The 20,336-nt window shown below is 40.7% G+C and overlaps 1 protein-coding gene across 4 annotated transcripts in view; it reads right to left on the bottom strand.

Annotated features, from left to right (window-relative positions):
• NPNT (nephronectin) overlaps positions 1-20,336 on the bottom strand; it is a 48,588-nt gene that overhangs the window by 8,822 nt on the left and 19,430 nt on the right. For 2 of the 4 annotated variants that reach the window (XM_048304596.1, XM_048304597.1), the window contains 5 exons: positions 16,358-16,477; positions 15,420-15,539; positions 11,185-11,319; positions 9,868-9,990; positions 7,389-7,754 (listed from right to left, as the gene is read on the bottom strand). In XM_048304596.1, coding sequence (XP_048160553.1) covers positions 7,389-7,754; positions 9,868-9,990; positions 11,185-11,319; positions 15,420-15,539; positions 16,358-16,477 — 864 coding nt within the window. The remainder of the gene's footprint in view (positions 1-7,388; positions 7,755-9,867; positions 9,991-11,184; positions 11,320-15,419; positions 15,540-16,357; positions 16,478-20,336) is intronic. The other 2 variants (XM_048304598.1, XM_048304599.1) reach the window with 2 other exon arrangements.

Genomic DNA, 20,336 nt, shown 5'->3' with positions numbered 1-20,336 from the left:
AAGGTTAAGAAGGAACTTCTTTTGCACTAGGACAACATGAAAATAGCACTGCTGCAAGAGCTCCTCTAAAGCCAGAATACGGAAAAGAAAAAATGTTGAAATTGGGACAAAATAAGCAAATTCTAATGTATTTTTAAAATACTATTCTAGGCTAGGGATCTTGAATAAAAATTTTGTACAATAAAATCAAATACTTAAAAAGCTCAAAATCTGTAGGAAACTGATGAACTCATAAATATAATAGTCATTATTTGAATCATTAAGTCTCCCTTTTTTTGTTTCCTCTTTCTTTTTAATCCTTTGCAGATTTTAGACTATGTCTATTTGCAGTCTAGGATATTAATGCTCACAACAGCTTCAGGCTTACAGCTGACTTGGGTATTAGAGGACTGTTAATTTTTAAAAATACCTTGACTGTAAATAATATTTTTGCTGCTTTGTTTTATCTGGGCTATTTTGCCCACGTGACTAGAAACTTTGAGATTTAACATGAAAGAAACCTTACAAATGTGCACAGTCCACACAACCTAGGCCAATAATTGCCTTGCAGTACATCTACACACAAATGTTATATTCAGTCTCATAAAGACATCACTCACCCTTAATCCCTGCCAGCAGTGTACCACTCTTCCCTAGGAGCTCTATCTATGCTGCTGCACGCCCAGGGACCACCACCTTGCCTTCCCTCACCTCAGACTGTGCCAAGGGAAGAACATACTGTTTGTTTTCTGTGCTATGGAGAGCAAGTCCGCAATTCGCTTCAGAACTGCTGAGCGCAGCAGGGCAGGGACCAAAGGCTCGGACCACAGGCTCACAGGAAGGTTCTGAATGAGCACTGTGGCAAAGAGCATGAAGGGAACCCACTGCCATGCTCTAAGATTTGTAGGATACTCAGGGGTCACAGTTTTAAGGTACATGTCTTGTGCACCCTCTTCCCAGTCTGTCATAATCCTTGTTTATGGAAAATACTGCAAAAAATACTGGGAATTTATTTTGTAAACTACTTCCGTTTACTTCCTTAAGTACCATTTCTAATGCGATGCTGTTTTCTACAAACCTGAGTTACGTCTGTGTGCACATACAAGCATTCTCCAAATTCAAGTTGATGTGTCTGCCTGTAATCAAAGCTCTGCAAAAATATTTTTTCAAAAATTCCCCCAGAGTCCTTTCCAAACACTTTTTTTATGAACTTCTAGAAGAATGTGTTGCAGTGCTCTAATACAGTCACTTCAGTCCTTGGACCTAATTACAGGAATGTGCACTCAATTTGAAACAAGGGTTACCATAAGTGATGCAGGACTCTAAATATGACCCACATGTACACTTCTTTCTGCCATGACAACCAGTATGTCGAGTGGAGATCGTGGGAGAAAGTACTTGGCACACTTATTTTCTGCAAGCTTTCCAAACCCTTTCTGTGTACTTTATATAGTGTATCAGTGTGCTTTTCACTTAACTTCAATGGTTTGATAAAGCTTGTTAAATAGAAACTTGGCTTCTTTTTCTTGGAGAATTTTATAAGCTCTGAGTGAGCCAATACATCAACACTACCATATTCTCAAAGTTCATGAGCTAACCTCTTCATAGATGGACAAATCTGGGGGAAAATATCACAACTGTGATTACTAAATATTAAGTAAGAGTGATTACTTTCCAGCTTTTTTAACCTTCGGGAAAACAATACAGCTTTTTTTTTATTTACTTGCTAATTGCTGAGTTTGGGAGTATAAGAAAGTGCATGTATATATATCAGCTAGTTTGCAATAAACAGAATATTTGTTTTGGTGTTACAAACCAAAACACGGAGTGCAATTTCATGTTATTAGTAATTGTTATTACTATTAATAATGCAGTTCTCTGGCTTACAGAAAACACTGGTTTTGCACTGTAAGTACAATTCCATTCCACACAATGATCATGACTAATCTTCCCATTTGCTAACAACAACAACAACAAAAAAAGGACAAAGATTTTTTGACTGAGTAATTATGACTGAAAGCTGTTAAATCCCACTTCCAAAAATCTCCCGCAAGTGATGAGATCTCACACAGAACTAGTAGAAAACAGCTAAAAGTAAGGGTAGTCCAGAGGTCAACTGGACTGAGAAAACAAGAGTAAGTCCTGTTTTCCTCCAGGGAAGATTCTGATATATGCCGGGCTAAAAAGAAGAGGCAACAGAGAGGTGCATTTCACCCTTCCCTTTGGACACCCACAGTGTCCAGGACAGGTTTCTTATAATTCTACAAATTCAAATTCTGCAGTAAGAATTATTTCAGGAAGGGCTTTCTGTGCCACCCTCTCCAGCACTATCTACATATGAGGGGAGACACAACAGTGTCAGCATGCCACCACTCTGAAGTCCAATCCTGCATTTCAAAGGCAGTTACAAGGCTCATTAAGTTTTACTGAAATCAAGCATCTTGGTATTTATCTTCGCAGAAAGTTTTCTGCAAAGTAACCTGCCTGCTTTTCTATGAACATCCATTCAGGAGGTGCAGAGTGACAGCTGAGTTTCAGGGAAACATAGGTAAAACAAGGAGTGTACAGAAGCTTGCATATCAGATTCAGGGACAAAACTTGCTGGAAGATTGATTGAGGGTGAGACTTGCAAGACTCCTAGGTTTCATGATTGAACTCCAGAGTATCAACAGGAACAAAGTGCCTCTCTTAAATGCTTAAATACAAAGACAAATACATTTTAAAAGGTGCCAGAACAGTGAAGACAAATGAAATGCTGTTGTAAAATAATGCTACTCTAATTATATCAAGGAATAACAAACCCTCCATTCTTTGCTTTTGTTATTTCCCTTTTTTCAACAGCTTCAAGCATCACAAAACTGCACTTACAGCACTGAGGACTTTGCAGTCACTGAAAGGAAGAAAAGAAAGAAACAAGTTTTAATCCAATCTTTACATTTTTAATAGCTGTTATGAGAAACATTTCCTAATTCCAACTTTTTTGGCTCCACTAAGGGCTAAGAAGGAAAACTGCTGTACTGTCTTCTAATACAGATAAGGGGGTTTGTTCTTGCTCTCCTGATATCTAGTATTATGCTTTAGGTTTATGCTTTCAGTGCTTATTCAAATCCCAACAGCAGCAGAAATTCATAGTCTCATTGACAAGTTTATTCTATTTGTTAGAGACTTACAACTAGACCAGATTCCTCCGTACTTCACTGTAGTTTGTATCAGTCCTGAAACAGTTAAATATTAAGCTATCACTGCATTCCTCTCTCATTGCCATTCCCCCCATATCCATATCAGGAGAAGATTATCCTTGCCAGATTCCAGTGTCTGCATCTGACTAAGTGGTTCAAAGGCCAAGTGTAGGAATTCCATTTTTAAAAAATACTAATTTTTTTGTTCTCTAAGAAAGCAGCACCCCAAAGTCACTGCAGGCATTTTTAGAAAAGGGGTAAAGCACCTAAAGCAAAGCAACAACCCAATACTTTTCAAAAGTTGTGAAGGTATTTAAATAACATTATCAGCATTTCTATCATTTGTGCTCTTCATTACTCCTGAACAGAGCAATTTCTCTGGTCCTCAGCTCATTTCAAGTTGAGCAGCACATTCAAGAGAGCTCTAAAGTGAGGTCAAGTTTACTCAGTGTGTGGAACAGCAGGTCAAATAACAACAAAGGGAGCAGATAGGGAGCAAGGAGTCACCAAGGGTAGCCCAGGAAAAGGTTAACTAACAAAAAAATAGAATTCGAAAAATGCTTGCAGAAAAAAGTACATTTGCCCCAGCACGTTTCCTCTCCTGATATGGACCAATCCTAGAGCACCAGGATTTGCAGGATTTGGTCTGGAACACTAGGACAGCTATCACTGCACAGTAGCCACTGGCCCCTTTGCCACAGATTGCCTGACAGAAGCAGCAGCTATTCAATGGCAGAGCAAAACAGTGCTGCTTCCTCCAAGCCTGGCTAAGGCTTCAGAGCTCCATGGGAAAAAAAGGAAGGGAAATGTCCATGCATCACAAGATAACCTAGCTGGAAACACAACTTTAAATACTGAGGTCTTCAGCAGATGCTAATGGCTGGGAGGCCAGAACTGCCAGTGGTTGCTGGGTACAATGCTCTCTGTGCTGGGTTTTGCCCATCCCTGTGATAAAACACTACCTTTCGTGACTCTTGGGAATACAACAACCCTTGGAGACACAGGAGGAAGTAGCCACCTAAGATGACACAAATTCTTCTGAAGACTTCACAAAACTGAAGTTAAATCCTACTTCATGACCTATGGGGATCTAACATCGACTTTCTCCTCTGTTTTTCAAGAAAATAAAGAGTTACAAGACTATTAATTGCTGCCTGTATTCTCCAGTGGGAAACAAAGGCAGAAAGATCAAAGCTTTTTCTTCTCTTTCCAGGCAGGCATATGGGGACCACAGTGCAAATTTCTGAGAAATGGCTTCTTTGCTGCCTCGACTGGAGAAGCAGTTGGTGTGGAGAAATGAACCTAAAGAAGCTCAGTACAAGCCAAACAAAATTACCTCATATCCACAACCCAGGAATATTGCAAAGATGTCTGATGTAGGTGAGACTAAAACTGAAACAGCTTTAAAGAAGATGAAGGAAATAGTTCAAAACTCCCTTTCCCTGAGGAAATATAGAAGCAAGTGAAAAATCCACAAATGTTTTTGGCAGTGGGGGAGGGTTTGGCACATCCAAATAGCAGCTAAGAAGCAATTCAAAGGTTAGCTAAATGTTACTAGTCATTCCAGTTTGAAATCCTGTATTGTCTTAACACCATGGTTGTTAACATTGTGTCTGGCTGTGAGGAATGATTTTGGAGAGGCACTGGCTTACACTCAGTGGGAGCACTGCCGTCCTGAGCTTGCAGTGCTTCACACTGAGCAGCTGCAGCCAAACAGAACCAGGCACTGCTTTCCGACAGGACTGGCCAGCAGGAACCCGAAGCTCAACCCACCCGGCACACTCCATCCGTAAGCGAACGTGAAAGGTGTTCCAGCTAACGCACTTCGCATTTGCCACAAGCCAAGAGCACTCATGCAGCTGGGTCTGCAGCCCTGCTAATGCCCAGGAATGCAGCACCCGGCGTAACGCTCCCACGCTGCTGAACCCCTGGAGTGATGGCATCTGGGGATGTTCAGGTATCCCTGCATTATCCTTACAAGGGCAGTACTGAGGAGAGGCAGAGCCATGCTCTGTGCATCCTACATGTGGTAATGTACGTGGCTATAACTTTTCTACCTGCTTTTCTGTATGTCCCACATGAGGAGATGTAACTTCTCTTCCCCACAAACTCCTACAGTAACAGGATTCAACAGGTGAAGGAACACCTTACTCTACAAGCAATGCTTTCTTTGAGAAAGTAGCACATTCTTCTGAAACAGAACTGTTTTGCACTCTACTGTACATTTCAAATCCTTAACAAATGCTTTTTGCACCCCCTACACAAATGCTTCAAGACAAACAGAAGGTAGGAGAGGACTCCAGTGACCACTACCTAGATGATACTTCCAAAGTGCCCAGAAGAGAAAGGGAGAAAGAGCAGGAAGCAGAGTGGAAAGGAAAGAAAAAGATAAGAGAGAGGAAAAAACAGACACCAGCTCCATGAAGGATCACACTACTAGCATCATCTGGAGCACAAGTGGAGTATGTTTTCAGTCACAGAGTTATGTCACACACATATGTATATCAAGTATGTCCCTTGCAGGGAATCAAAAAAAGTTATATGGGATTGAAGACAGACATCTGTTGACTTGATCTGAGGACTCTCTGTTCCTGTATTACCTACCCAGGAACAGCTGCTGGTGTTTGACCCATTTCAGTCCTGCTGTGCTGGGCACTGAAGCCTTTGAAGCTATGTATGGACATGACAAACCTCAGAGGGTGGCAGCTGACCTAAACCAATAGTTGATAACCACTTTGCAAAGATCCTGTGTTTGTTATATGTACCGTAATGTAAGCTGCACTCAGACCAAGCCAAACTTAAAAGGCATTTACTTTCCTATTTTCCAAACTCCTATATCTGAAGCATATGTATTGAAAGCATTAGCTTCAAAATCTAGCCTCTAGGGACAATACAGAAAGACTAACTGTAAATAACAAGCTTTACACAAAGGATTGTTATGACTTCATGAAAGTAGCTGAAAACTATCCCTCTGCTTTAGAATTCCAGAGAACACTTGCAACATGAGACACCTGGGAAGCACAATGCTGGAGTCTACAATAATGTCCACAAAACGTTATTTTTAACTGTTGGTTCCCACTATATTAAGCTTTGTAAGTCTTTATTGTATTTCCTTTTAAAATTTCACTTATTTCTATATTTTGAATACGAAGCCAAAAGTACACTCTGCTAAGCAGTACCAGGATTTGGCTTCTAACATTTGTCAGCTTCTCTCTCCATTTTCAATTTATCTGTCTACAACAGATAAAATGTCACAGGGAAAACTCTTTTACGAGGAACAAAATATTTCACTGAGTAATGACCTACAACAACAAAGCCCAAGAAATTACCACACAGATGCCAAAGCAACCAGAAAAAAACTCCCACATTACTTGTGCACCTGCTCTGAGACAGCAAACTTTTCCTCCTACTACATTGCTTCAGCAGCTTTATTGTACAACAAGCTGAAGAGCTGATCCAACACCCTCCCCGTCTCTAAAATTAGCTGCAGAACTAAAGATGAAATCGGGTGTTGAGTATTTCTTGGCAGACATGCACAGCTCTGTAAGTGCCAGTAATGTCTCCTGTGGTATGCACTAAAGCTGGCACAATGGTGCTGTAGATTTCAGAGGAGCTCTTAAAATTACATGTGTTCATGCTATGAGAATCTTTCCTATCTTCAGCTTTTCATGTATCCCTTTCCACAGGGATTAGTCTCCCTGCTATTTTTGTGCATTTTTCCCATTGTTTAGTCATGAACATCTGAGACTATTCGAACCCATACAAAATAGGTCACATAGAAGTCTTTAGGTAATCAGACATGATCCCATTTCTTTACCATTCTTAAAGCTATGGTAATACTTTATTTAAGAGTGACTCTCAACTCTCTGAATTTGAATCCAACCACTTTATGAGTTATGTTGAACTTCAATACTTTTCAATAAAATGTCTCCCATTTCCCTAAAACCTCCATCTGAAAGCATAATTAAGTACTTCTATGGGACAATATACTCCATAATTTCAGGGGGGAAAAGATAAACACATTTTTTGATTAATTGATTCAGAACTCTCTTCCCAAATTTTTCTTAATAAAATCAACTATTTGTGCAGCTTTACCATATGACCATTTTCAGTTTGGTTTCTCTGTTCTCAATGGTATAGTGTTCCAAAAAATCCAAACAGTATTGTGCATGCTTCCACGTCACTCCATCTACAGCTTTGATAAACGAAAGCATATGGAAAATTACTTACTGAACACATCTCCTCGGGGTTTCTGAGGATCTGGCTGGATCCTGTTGTCATCTATAACTCCTGGGGAAGATGTAGTTTCAATGGGAACATGTGAAGGCTCTTCAGTTGTTACCAGAGGAGTTCTTTGTGGTGGTAGTGTAGGTCTTACTGTTGTAGGCTGAGGCGGTGTTGGAGGCTCTGTCACTGGTGTCGTGACTGGCCTTGTTGTCACTGGCATGTATCTCGTGGTTGGCTTGGGTGTCAGTCGAGTTGTTGTCCTGGGTGCAGGTTGAGTTGCCCCAGGCGTAGGACGAGTTGCTGGCCCAGGGGTAGGATGAACTGTCAGCCGGGGTGTCGGCCAAGCTGTTGGCCTGGTCACTGGCCTTTCTGTAACAAAAGCAGGTACATGTGATGGTCTGAGGGGTTGTGCCTCCAACATCAACAATCCTACTCGTTATACCACTGCCTCCCTCAGGGAGAGTGCAATTGCCTTGAATATCTGATATGGGCCAGGTGTTTCAATCACAACAACAGGAAAAATGGGAAAGAGAATCAAAATGGGACCAAAATGGACATCTCAGCTTCTCATCCCAGGAACTTAACAATCTATTTCATTATGACACAGAGAGACTTGGATGAAATAACTTTTCTTCCACTGAAAGTTTCCTTTGGTTAGCAATATGCTTTAGCACCAGTGCTGCTAAATTATCACATCCCTTTAGGGGGTACTTAGCATTGCAGCAGTTTAGAGATAATTTAGAATGACTGAAGGCCAAGACACTTCCATCCCACCTCCTCCCAAGAATCAAGTCTCTTTCAGAGTTGGCAAAACTTACTCAAAAGCACTGCTGGTTAAAAAAGCATGGGCAGGAAGCCATGGGTTAAGCAGCCCTCTCAACTAGACAAGTTCGAGTTTAGGACCAAGTTTTTTACTGAAAGAGTGATAAAGTTCTGGAATCCTCTGCCCAGGGAGGTGGTGGAGTCACCATCCCTGGATGCGTTTAAAAAAAGACTGGATGTGGCACTCAGTGCCATGGTTTAGTTGAGGTGGTGTTAGGGCATGGGTTGGACTCGGTGGTCCGGAAGGTCTCTTCCTACCTGGTGATTCTGTGGTTCATAATCAGGAATGGCAGCAAGTTTAGGAAGACCCCAATGTTAAAACCATTTTGATCAGAGACGAGCAGATACCTTTGGCTTAAGAAAATTCTTGCAGACCTCTCCATCTAAACATTTCTCCTTGTCAATAAGCAGTAATAATTTTAGAGATTGCACCTAAGTCAGCCTTCATTTAGATCTTTACCTTTGCTAAACACCAGGAAACTAAGTAAATGACATTTTTCAGCCTTCACAAAAATGAGGTGGTGGACTGAGCACCACTTCCACCACAGTGACAGCACCCACAATACCATCTCCTCCAGTGTTTCATAAAGAAAGGACAACAAATTTTAACTTGGTCTCACAAGGAGAGTTTCTGCAGACATGAAACACAAGAGTATCTGTTCTGTTATTTTCTATTTGTTAATAAGCCTTTTGTATCTCACTGGAGACCTTAAAAGGCTCAGTAAGAACTCTACTCACACATTTTGTGTACCAGCATTTCAAGTATAACACACAGTTAAAATGAAGAACTACTGTTTGTTAAACAGTGAATTGTTTGATGATAGCAGGTAAAGAAGTTTTCCCTCTGGCCACTTGTTTATTACTATCCCTTTGAACACCCTGCAGTTTTGACATTTATAGTATATTAAAATATAAAATGCCCCTTAGGACTATGTCCCAGTAACACACATGAAATGTGCCCACACATAATTGCAAGCACTCAGGATGTGAAAGAACACCTTTTACCATGACAGCTACAGGCAAAGGGAAAAAGTGGTAGTGCTCTTTGAAGAGATCAGCGAGTCACCAAGGACCAGATCCCACAAAGGAATGCAGGATCGAAAAGATCCAGCAGATGTCACAGAGCTGCACAGTCCTGTGGGACGTCAAATAAGGGGGAGCTCCAACAGGCTATTCTGTACCAAGGGGGTGGCTGCTTCTCCCAAGAGAAAGGTGGCCAAGGGAATTTTCCAACAGCAAATCATTCCAGAGAAATCTTCCCTCCTGCCTCTGTTCACATCTGGGAAGCAGCAGGGTGTGGAGGGGGTGAACAGCTGAAATGGGCCAGTTGTGGAGTGTACATAACAACAGGGTATGAGTAATAATGCACTGTTTGATCAGACCTACCCTGCTTACTCAGTTGTTCTCATCCTGATGCAATCTCTAGAATCAAGCTGTGAATAGGGAGAGGTGAATTTCCTTCTAATTATGAAAATGTCTCAGGGAAAGATATTTTTACCAAGGCATGCTAAGACCTAGAAAACTCCAACTACATTCCCCAGCCCCCTATTTAGTATTAAAAACAGTTAAGAGAAACTCAGACCGATAGTGCTGTACCTTAAAGTTTACAAAATGGGACACAAGCTTTCAGAATCTCTATTTTAAAAGGAGCATTACATACGTATGCAGTTTGTTCCATTGTCTCTGTACCCTTCTTTACACTTGCATTTGTAGGATCCTGGAACGTTGTAGCAGTGTGAAAAACTACCACACTGATGGTGGCCAAGGGAACATTCATCTATATCTGCAACAGAAAATTTACATTAAAAAAATCATTTGCTTCAAAGAAACCTGACTTTCTGCTAATCCCTGCAAAAAAACCCCAAACATTATTACTATTTTGATTATGTAAAAAAATAATAAAACTTTTGCCAGTGGGAAAAGGAAAATAGTCACAAATCAATGTGGTGATCCAACCATTAGGGTAAATGGGGACTACTGGGCAACTTTGGTGTTGCTCAGCTTATACCTTAGCATCAGCTTCAGACATGCCATTGCTGGACTGCAGTTGAGATCATTAAGATCACAATTTTAACAGCCACTTCTTACAGGTGACAGAATAAGAAAAAAACTGAGTCTAGGAACATGCATGTTCTTAATCACACAGATATTAAACTGGTTTTTCTTCATAAAATGCTTCCCATATTAAACATCTGTATAGATGTTTCTACATCAAGTAGAAACTGATGGAAACCTTTCATATGGCATATCCACATTTACTGCCAGTGACGCAAGCAAAAATCTCCAAATTCCAGTGCTCTGAATACAAATGTCTCTGAAAAAAAATACTTAAGCAAACATAAAGCAATGCCTCATTATCTCCACACAATCTTTTTTCAGTGAAAGAATCATAACCAGTTAAGACCCTGTGAAACTAAGGCAGAGAGACCCAGGAATATCTTTGTTGAAAGGCATATACCAGCTGCATTCCAGTCTCATGTCCAGACAACATCAGGTTATTTCCCAACTCCTGCTTCTTCCCCACCTGTCTCCAGGGGAAGGAAAGTTGGGCAGTCTGGGTTGGGAGGAGCGAGGGTGTGCACATTTTCTGATCTTGGATCTTGGGGCATGCTATGGAGCACACCAGTGTTACAGCTCAGGTATAGCCCAAGCTCATACATCGCTCCCAAGCCTACAACTGCCAATGACAGTGAATCCTGCAGGAAAAAGGGCTTTGGAAAGGAATTCCTGGGGTCATCAGCTCTGCTCTCCCCACTAGCTTCCACACAAGAACCAGTTACAAGAATGTGGACCAAATACATGCCTTCTCTTTCACAACCTATTTCTATAATCCATCTTTCTTAAAATACAGATGCAGTGTAAAACCCCCTGCTTCAACGTTTCAGCCATAATAAACAAACATTCCTCTTTGAACCATTAATTTCATTTCAGAATATGCAGCTCTATTATGTGCACATAAAAAATAGCTCGTTATTACCATGGCATTGGTATTTGCCTCCGATGTACATCAGATCAAAGCCTTTATGACACCTGCAAATGTAGCTTCCAAAAGTATTGACGCAGTGCCTAAACCGTGGACAGAGAACCCTCCCAGTAGCACACTCATCAATATCTGTAGAAACAAAGGAACTGTATTATTCTTAATAACAGTTAAAATACAATGTACGCTGTCTAAATGAAACTGGTTTCACATAATGGAAAGCTAAAGAATATGAATAAAGAATTTTTCATAAGGGCCCTTGGTCAGCCAGCAGTAATACCTGAGCACTTCTTCTGGCTGTGCCCTCTCAGTTCAGCTCTGGGTCACAGGCAGATACCCAGGGAGCAGCCGATGCTCACCCACTGCTGCTCTCCCTGCCTGGGAAACTCTCACACGAGGTCAGGCTGACACACAAAAGCTGCTTGCACTACCACTCACTCTGTAGTCCTTGGACACCGAGCTGAGGCTGCTGAGTGCTTAAACACTAATTCTCCACTGCCATGCACGGCTGCTTCTGACGCACACAGCTCCTCGCATCTGCTGGTTATCTGCAGGGCACAGTTCAAACCTCTGCTCTGCAGCTCTATCACACTCTTGATCTACGGGAAAGCAGATTTTGCTCTCCACTCAGCTCTTTTCCCAAAAGGAGCACTTCAGTTGCCAATGTCAAGAGTGCAAAACAAAGCCGAGTGATTGATGCCCTGCTGCTCTTGTGAAAGAGGGCGGAACGAGGCAGTCTCTCTTCTACTGCACAGAAAAAAATGTTACCACAAAGCTGGTGGTTAGTTAGGACAGCTACCAGAGGTGGGGGAGATGGAGCTTCAGCTTCCCCAACCTGTGTTCCCACAGCCAAAAGAAGTGACCTCAAGCCATGAATTACTGGCCAGACAGGTTGCCCCAGTAGCGCCTGCTGCCAGTGTCCACTCTGCATGAAGAATTACTGAGGACAGCAGGGATTCAACCCCTGAGCTCCCACCCTCCTGGCCTGTCAGACTGCTCCCTCTCCATCGAGACCACTGCTGGAATGGTGCAGCAAAGGCCTCATTGAGAAAGAAAACAAGGCCAATACTGGGCACCTCTCCACATGCCTGAATCTTCCTATAAATCTGTCTCTTGATTTGAATTTATTGTTAACATTTTAGGCTTTGAATATGTTACTGAGTTTTACAAACCCTACCATGTTTCTTATTATAATTTAATCTACAAGTCACAATTTTCTACCCTTTATTAAAATATTATTTCGAGGCTGCAAGTTTCAGACTCTTGATGAGTTAGTTGTGTTCTTTGTTGGTTTTGGCTGGGTTTTTTTAATCTTTAAACCACAACTTCAAAAAGTAGTTCAGTAACAAAAGATTAGCCACTGAATAACCTCATCATGGCATGGATTATGATCTTAAAAATCTAAGGTAGCATGTCCTGCTTTTTCCTCTGTACATGTTCGTATTTATTCACATTTTTGCAAACTCACATAAGGCAAAAATTATGTTAAATTATGGCAGCAGTGTGGTGGTAGGCAGTTATATGTCCTAGAGATACAGACTGAACTGCTAATCAATACACTGTTCAAAACTGATGCAAAATTATGGAAAATTGAACAGCCTTCCACTTGCATATAATGAGACGTGCGTGGATGCTCATTACTGAGGGGAAAATCACTTTTTGATCAGTAGCCACAAGATGATATGCAATATGATTGTGATTAGTTTCCTGCAACTCTCAAACAGCACAGTACAGTGACGGTGGCTTCTTTCAAGCCAATTCACACCTGGACCAAAAGGTGTGGGGCTGTTTCCCTCTGCCTGCTGCAACATGCCGTGGCTCATACCTGCTTCCCATGAAAGGCAGGGCACAGAGGTGTGGTCTGTATTCTCACCTCAGCCCAGGGAGCTGCTCCAAAGGCACATAAGGGAGTGTGATGATCAGCATCTAATGAGTCTGATGGTCAGTGTCCACCAGAGAAGCAGAATTGCTTCCCTCTCTTGCTGCAAGTATGACCATATTACCAACTCAAGCACAAAATAACTATGAGACTACTTTAAAAATAGTATGAAGTTTACAAGGCCATATTTTCAAGTTTCTAAACACAAAAAAGCGGAAATAATTAATTTTATAGTGAAAAATATTTTTTTTCAGCCCTCAAATAATCTCAGATCATTTGAAGCTGAAATATGCACACAGATTTCATTAAATGAAAATCCCAATCCAAAATCCTGCCAACACTGATTGATTTATTGATTCAAGAGTCATTAATCAATTAACTAGCTGTTTAATTGACATTTTCACTGAATACTTTGCTGCATTATTTTTTCACTTTGTGGTCATTTAGTTTATATGATTTACCTTTCTAGCCAAATTAGTGGCTCTTTACTGAGAAGGAACATTTTAAACAAGAGGATGATCAGCAAGTGTTAAAATAGAATAATGCCTAGAGGAATTTCCACCTGTGCTAAAAATAAGCATTGCATTCCCAGCTGTCTTTCCAACTCTCCTCAAACAAGCATTTCATGAGCTGTAGCCAATGCGCACTTCAATTTTCTTACCATCACTTACACCTCTGTTTGTACTGCAGCATTATCCAGACCCTTGCTGGAGCCAACCACCTCTCCAACAGTGACAGGCTTGTACAAACAGGAGGAAAAAACCAGCCCTAGTTCCAAGTAGCTTCAGTTCTTTGAGGTGTCATATATTTATCTCAAACTCGATAAAGAAATAACACAGAAAGGGTGCATGTCACAATCGCTTCTTACTAAAAAAAGGGAGAACATTATGTTATGAGGTGGGAAGAACAGACATCTCTTGCTGTAACTATTTTCTCTGTATTGTACAAGGCTGCTCTGAAATTCTTGTGGAAATTCTAGAAATAGGTTATGAGGTCATTCTGAATGATACACACCCAACTAAAATGTGGGTACGCAGTTCTTTGCCTTTCTGGGAAAAAAAAGTGGTTTTTTGGAAACTTCAAAGAGCTTCATAGGACTGGTCTGAATGTTAGTCTTTGGCATTAAAGTGCACTTTGTTTATTTCAAAGTGTGAAGTTTGCCTGAATAGAAAAATGCAAACCAGGAGAATGTTGCAAGCATTTTTTCTAGCAAATTTCTCTACTTGGTGTAACTTTCTTGAATTTGTACTCAAAATCACTCAGCTCCCTATGGCATGGCACAAGTATCTTCCAAAGATCTCTCTGCCATAATATCCACAATGGGATTTATCACAACTTAGTCCCTTCAGCGTGCAACAATGGTGGGGTTTTTTTCTCCTGTTCTGTCCATTCTTTTCCATACACAGACATGTCAATCATGCACTTCAGAAAGCCTCCGACTTGGTGTGGAGCCTGCTCTTCTCACCAGAAGATCTAGGGTCTATTCCTTTCTCTGACAACAAATTCTTGGTCAGCATGGGTCAGGCACTCGAAGAACCACCCATCCTGTGGACAGCCAAGTTACCCAAATGCATGATCAGCACATCCCCATTTTCTTACATTCTTTCAGTGCAAGTGTTGTTACTGTTACGGAATTGCAGCACTCCACAGAATATAAATAATAAAATCACTGGAGCATCATATCCACTCAGGATATATAGTTAATGACTAATGAAATCACATGTCACACTGTTCTTCAGACCATAGTAGAGTCTGATTAACCATAAGCACCTTCTCCATGTTCACAAACGTGGGAACAAAACATTTCACTTTTATACACTCTGAGTTTCTGTGTTTATTTTAAAACCTGGAGTTTTCACAGTCTGGAAGAAAGACTGAAGATTCAGTCCCACTAATACTGGGAGCACAAGCAGCCCTTCACCTTGCTCCACTATAATATCAGTGATTTTTACAAATTATTCTTCTACCCAGTGAGCTAGGCACCACCTTTTTGGGTATGAGGGAAAGGTGATCTCCCCATTCCTTTTTTTATGCAGGCAGGTATTTTGGAGTTAGCAATAGTTTAAAATAACCCAGTAGCAGGAGTGGCAAGGGCTGAGGGCTTGGATACCAAGGAGTCTGTATGGGCTTTAGGCAGACAATGAAACTTGCAAGATTGGAGGAAAACACTGGCAATCTCTGACACAAGGGCACCTGAGCAACAGCCTTATCACAATTCTCATTATTAACTTTAAACTGCATGTTCAATGCATTCTAAGTACATCTGATAAACTCTCTTGAACTGCATTCTGTGTAAGGATAAAAGCATTTTGCAGAAAAAAAAATAAAACTGAATCTACATTTGATCACCTACCTACACAAGTCCTGCCATCAGGCCCAAGCTGCAGCCCTGGAGAAGGACAGCGGCAGCGCACTTCCCCTTTCAGTACGTCACAGCCATACTGACAGTTTGCCATCAGGCAAGAAAGGGCATCTGAAGAAAAATAATTGGACATATTTAGATAAAGACTCTGATCAGTACTAGAAAACAACTGAAAACTTCAGAGAATTAAGATGTCACATATTTATGATAAAAGTGGGAACCTGCTTGTTGAGTTTGACGGGTATCCTTCGAAGAGGAACTACATCTGCCAGTAAAATTTTTCTTTCCACAAACTACATCTCTAAGAAAAAAAAAAAAAAAAGAGAAAACTACCACAACTGTAGTAAGTTGTGTTATAGAATGCAGTCCCCAGAATATAAAGGCTAGTATGTACTATAGACTCTCCTGGACAGTACTGCCAGTTTAAAAATGGGGCATCTCTAATTAAAGGTAATTTCTCTCCCCTCCTCTCTGCCCAGACATTCAAAATAACTGCTTTTATGGGAGCAAGTAGGAACCTGATCTCCAGAGAGATGGCAGTACAATTTTTATACCAGTCAAACAACCAACATCTGCAGCGTTAAAGATTTTACATTATAAGGCCACAAGGCAGCAGAACTGCAGGTGTCTTGCTGCAATGAAAACTGCAAGCACTTGTCCTCGAAGGCCAATTAACAGTGATTTACAGCCTTGAAGAATGCTTTGGGGGAAATTTTTAATAAAACTAATACAATCAAAACAATTGCTCTTGCTTTTTTCAGCCTAATTAAACTAGGAAGAAAAGGAGCTCGTCTTGTGCAGCTGCCTAACTTCCAGCAAGATTAATCTTTTACTTTGGGACTCATCTTCATTTCACAGAAGTTTCCCGGGGAAACTCGAGCAGGGATTTTGAGAAGCTGGAAAAGAGCAAGCAGCAAGGCTGGCCGTACTTGAGCAGGTTCCATCTGGCATAAGCATGTAGCCGTTCAGACAGTAGCACTTGTAGCTGCCATAGGTATTCATACACCGGTGTTTGCATGGCCGTGGCTTTAGTCCACACTCATTCAGATCTGAAATGAAGGGCACAGGGGAAGAGGGTGGGAAAAGAAAACACACAAGGCATGCATGGCAAAACTACTGGTCCAAGCTGCTGGAGAAGGAAGGAAAAATATGGCAATTAGCTTTTGATATGCAGTTCAGCTGATAGCAAGTGTCCAGAACATCCTGCACGAAGCGTTGTTCATCCCTCTGGCCAAGCAGCTAATTTTGCTTGGTTTCAAATGCATCTTTTAAAAAAATGACAGTATTAGATGAAGAGCCAGCTGTTTCATTAGGCAACACACAAGCTCAGGCTGCCCACATCTTGCCACTGTTCATGTTGATGCCATGTCCAGGACCAGCCAGCATTCGGAAGGAGGAGGAGGAGAAAGAAAGCAAACATCACTCTGCAATCATTATCAGCAATTCTGATAGCAATTCAGGGATTCACTATAATGCTTCAAAATTAGTGGCAGAGGACGGTAGGAAAGATGATGCTAACCTACTTTAAATAATCTCACAGAGAAAATTTATTCCTTATCATCTAGAAAATACTAAAAAAAAGTATCTGGCATCAGCTATATTCGTCAAGGACTATCCATGAGGGCTAGTATTTCAGATCTGCAATTTAATACAGAACTAATGACTTGAACTGAAAATATTCAGCCTACAATTTCCATATTAGTAGACAGAATTTCAAACAAGAAGTAAAGATGGAGTGACTTCCTTCAGAATTCTCTTCCAAGAATATGTGTTGATTTTATCTGAGTAAACCAGAACATTTTGTTACTTATTTTTATTGCTAGTTATTTGTATAGTGATGAACAAAGATGACAACAGAGACGAAAATAATAGATCTATCCACAAATCCAGCCAGCAAGAACTTCAAAAACGGAGTTATCAACCCTCATCTCTAATACTGCACCATGCTTTCTGGAGGTCTGTTGCAGACAGAGAATCACCATTATTTCCAGAAGTTTTCAAAGACCATCTCCCAGTATTAAGCACTATCTTATCAAGTGTCCCTCAATCCATGTAGTAGAAAAACAAGCCTCGAGGCTCCTATCATGTGGTAGATACCCACACACAGTAGCCACTTATAAAATGCCAGCTGGGGAGGTGGCTGATGCCTTCTGTGGATTAGAGGTGAAGGCTCAGGGCTAAGATGCTGAACCAGAAAGATAAATACAACTGTGGTTAAAATGAAGTCAGTAATCCATTGATTGCTTTTTGGAACTAAAGCAGAAAACTTAACTTGGTCTATGCAGTAAATGGAGTGAGAAAGGATACATTTGCTATGGAAGTGAAGTTAGAGAAAACATTGATTCTAGACAACTACACCTGGAGTTTTACAAGTTCCTAATGTTTGGATTTTAAACTTGTCCTGAAACTCTGTAATCACTTAGTTTTTGAGAGTAACATTCTTCATCTTATTCTCTTCAGGCAAACTACTTTTAAATGGCATTGTAAAACTGAGAAATGCATTCCCTTCCATTTTGACTGATAAAATGCAGAGCCATCAAGTGAAAATACATGTATCAGACTACAAAACATTGATGTAATCCAAACTCAGCCATGAGGATGTTGCCTGTTATGTCACTGCTGTTCCTGAGAGCTCCTAACAGTGTTTATGTTATCATAAAATCTGCTGTCTTCTGACCTACTTTGTTTCCGTCTTCATGGGGCCAAGGAATAGCGAGCATCATGCAGACATGACCCTCCCAGAACCCTTCCCCTTATTTCATTTTCCAAGATTTCGGGAAGAACAGCATGTTTAAGGACAAGAATATTTCCTGCTCCCCTCTTCCACAAGAGGGTAGTGGTAAGGGATGTAATTTTCCATTTCTTCCTGTGTAAGGCTGAACAAGATGTTTCCAGGAAACCTGAAGGGGAGTATTTTCTCCTCAAGTGGTGAGGAAGATCAGGCGAGCCTAAGCAGGCCTTCAGTGAGGAAAGACTGCCAAAATAAGGGCTGGACCTGTGCATGACAAAGAAGGAGTGACGACCACCTCTGCAGTCTTCCTGTGGATCATGTGCTGCAGAGACAGCACGCCTTTTCAGCTCTCGCTCTTTGGGAAGCGGAGAAAGTTTCAGCAGTTTCAAGGAGAACGTACTTCTCACAACAGGCACTGATGCCACGTTCACAAGAATGTACCTGCTGGGTTTGAGAGAAACAGTTGTAGAAGAATGTACATTTTCTCCTGCGAAAGCAGGATCTTCTGCTAAGAGTTGTGACTGTAGGTATATGCCTAGGTAAAATGGAAATGCTGCAGATGATTACGCTACAGGGGAAGGACAAGTTTTCATCGTGGAAACCTTTGTGTAAGAAAAGCTTTACACAAAAATCTTCAATCATAAGCTCACATTTTGAAAGGCAAACTTCTCTTGGCAGAAGGAAAAAAAGTTGCTTTTTCTTTTTTCTGTAAAACATACCACAAGTAGGCAGTTCCTGACAGACATTATAGCTGCATTAACATATTTATTACACATGCAATGCATCTGTTTAAAAAGTCATTGCTACATTCAAAAACTCTGTTAGCATTTGATTTCAATTCCTAAACATATCCCCAAGGAACCCACAGTATTGAATATACTGATGTTCACTGACAACAATCATTTTGAAGTAAGAAGAAAAAAAAGTTCTCCTAGTCTAAAATACCTGTGTTTTAGTATTCTTCCTCTTTTCTACAAAAAGCATCACTTCACAAAATAAAGGCATAACAGAGCTAAGTATAAAACACTTAACTAGAAGTGGGGAGAGAATAAGGAAAAAAGTAACACTGAAATTAAGTTGATAGGGCAGGATTTTGACAGTGCCTTGTGTCAACTCCTAGTGCTTAAAATCCACTGCACTTCAGCTCCTAAGTTTAGATACTCCTGAAGACTTAAGAACTGTCGTGCACTGACTTCCAGAGTTATGACCACAGACTCAAAGCTGAAAACAAGAATTTATGAATTGTTCTCGGTTTATTGCCTTGCATAGAGTATAGGTTACATTACAAGCCTTAAAATAATGGATCCTTCTATAGGATCGAATTCTACACCACCACTTGATACAAAGCATTCTTAGAACAGAAATGAAAGCTCTGGTACTGACAAATACGACAGCTCTTAGTAACATACTATGAGAATAGTGTAAAGTGCTACACTATTAAAAAGTTTAACAAATCCCTTTAATTTCTTCGTGGGGATGTCCACTCATGTCCTGTGTTTGAGAATTGCATCATTCAGCCATTTAATTTCCCACATTGCCTACAACTGCACAGCCAATTCAAAACCAGCATTCTTGATTTCAGAGTAACACAAGACAGTAGAGACATAAAAGCAGATTGACCATTTTGGCCACTATGGAAAGCAGGTTTATAACAAACACAAGCTGCTGAGTACAAGTATTTTATATCTAAAGAAATGAAATGAAAATGTGAGTGCAAGGAAAGGACAAGAGTGTTATGCTGGCAAACCCAGATGTGACTCCTTTGACTGCGGTGTTACACCACACACGATCGTGGACCAACTTCAGTGCACACCCAACAATGGGTCACTTATTTCTAGGCAGATTCAATACACTCTGCTATTTTCTTTTAATTAGCTTCTGCAGACTTCAGCACTCGGACTTTTTCTGCCTTTTTTTGTCTGTTACCTAACTTGGATCAGGCAACACTGAAGTCAAATACGCAATACCACATTTACCCAACTCTGAAAATAGAAAGCCAAGGACCAGAAACCAAGTGCAAAAATTAAACTGTTATCACCATACTATAAACAGTAGATCAGCATTCATTTCCAGCAACTGCAATCACACTAACATGTCAAACTCATAAGAGATTTGTATCACCTGAAGAGTTTTGTTCACAACACTTAGTCTGATTAATCAACTAGTAGTGAGTTACC

The sequence above is a fragment of the Corvus hawaiiensis genome, chromosome 5 (assembly GCF_020740725.1).
Source record: "Corvus hawaiiensis isolate bCorHaw1 chromosome 5, bCorHaw1.pri.cur, whole genome shotgun sequence".
NCBI lineage: Eukaryota > Metazoa > Chordata > Aves > Passeriformes > Corvidae > Corvus > Corvus hawaiiensis.
This window is presented reverse-complemented; position numbering and strand designations above follow the sequence as displayed.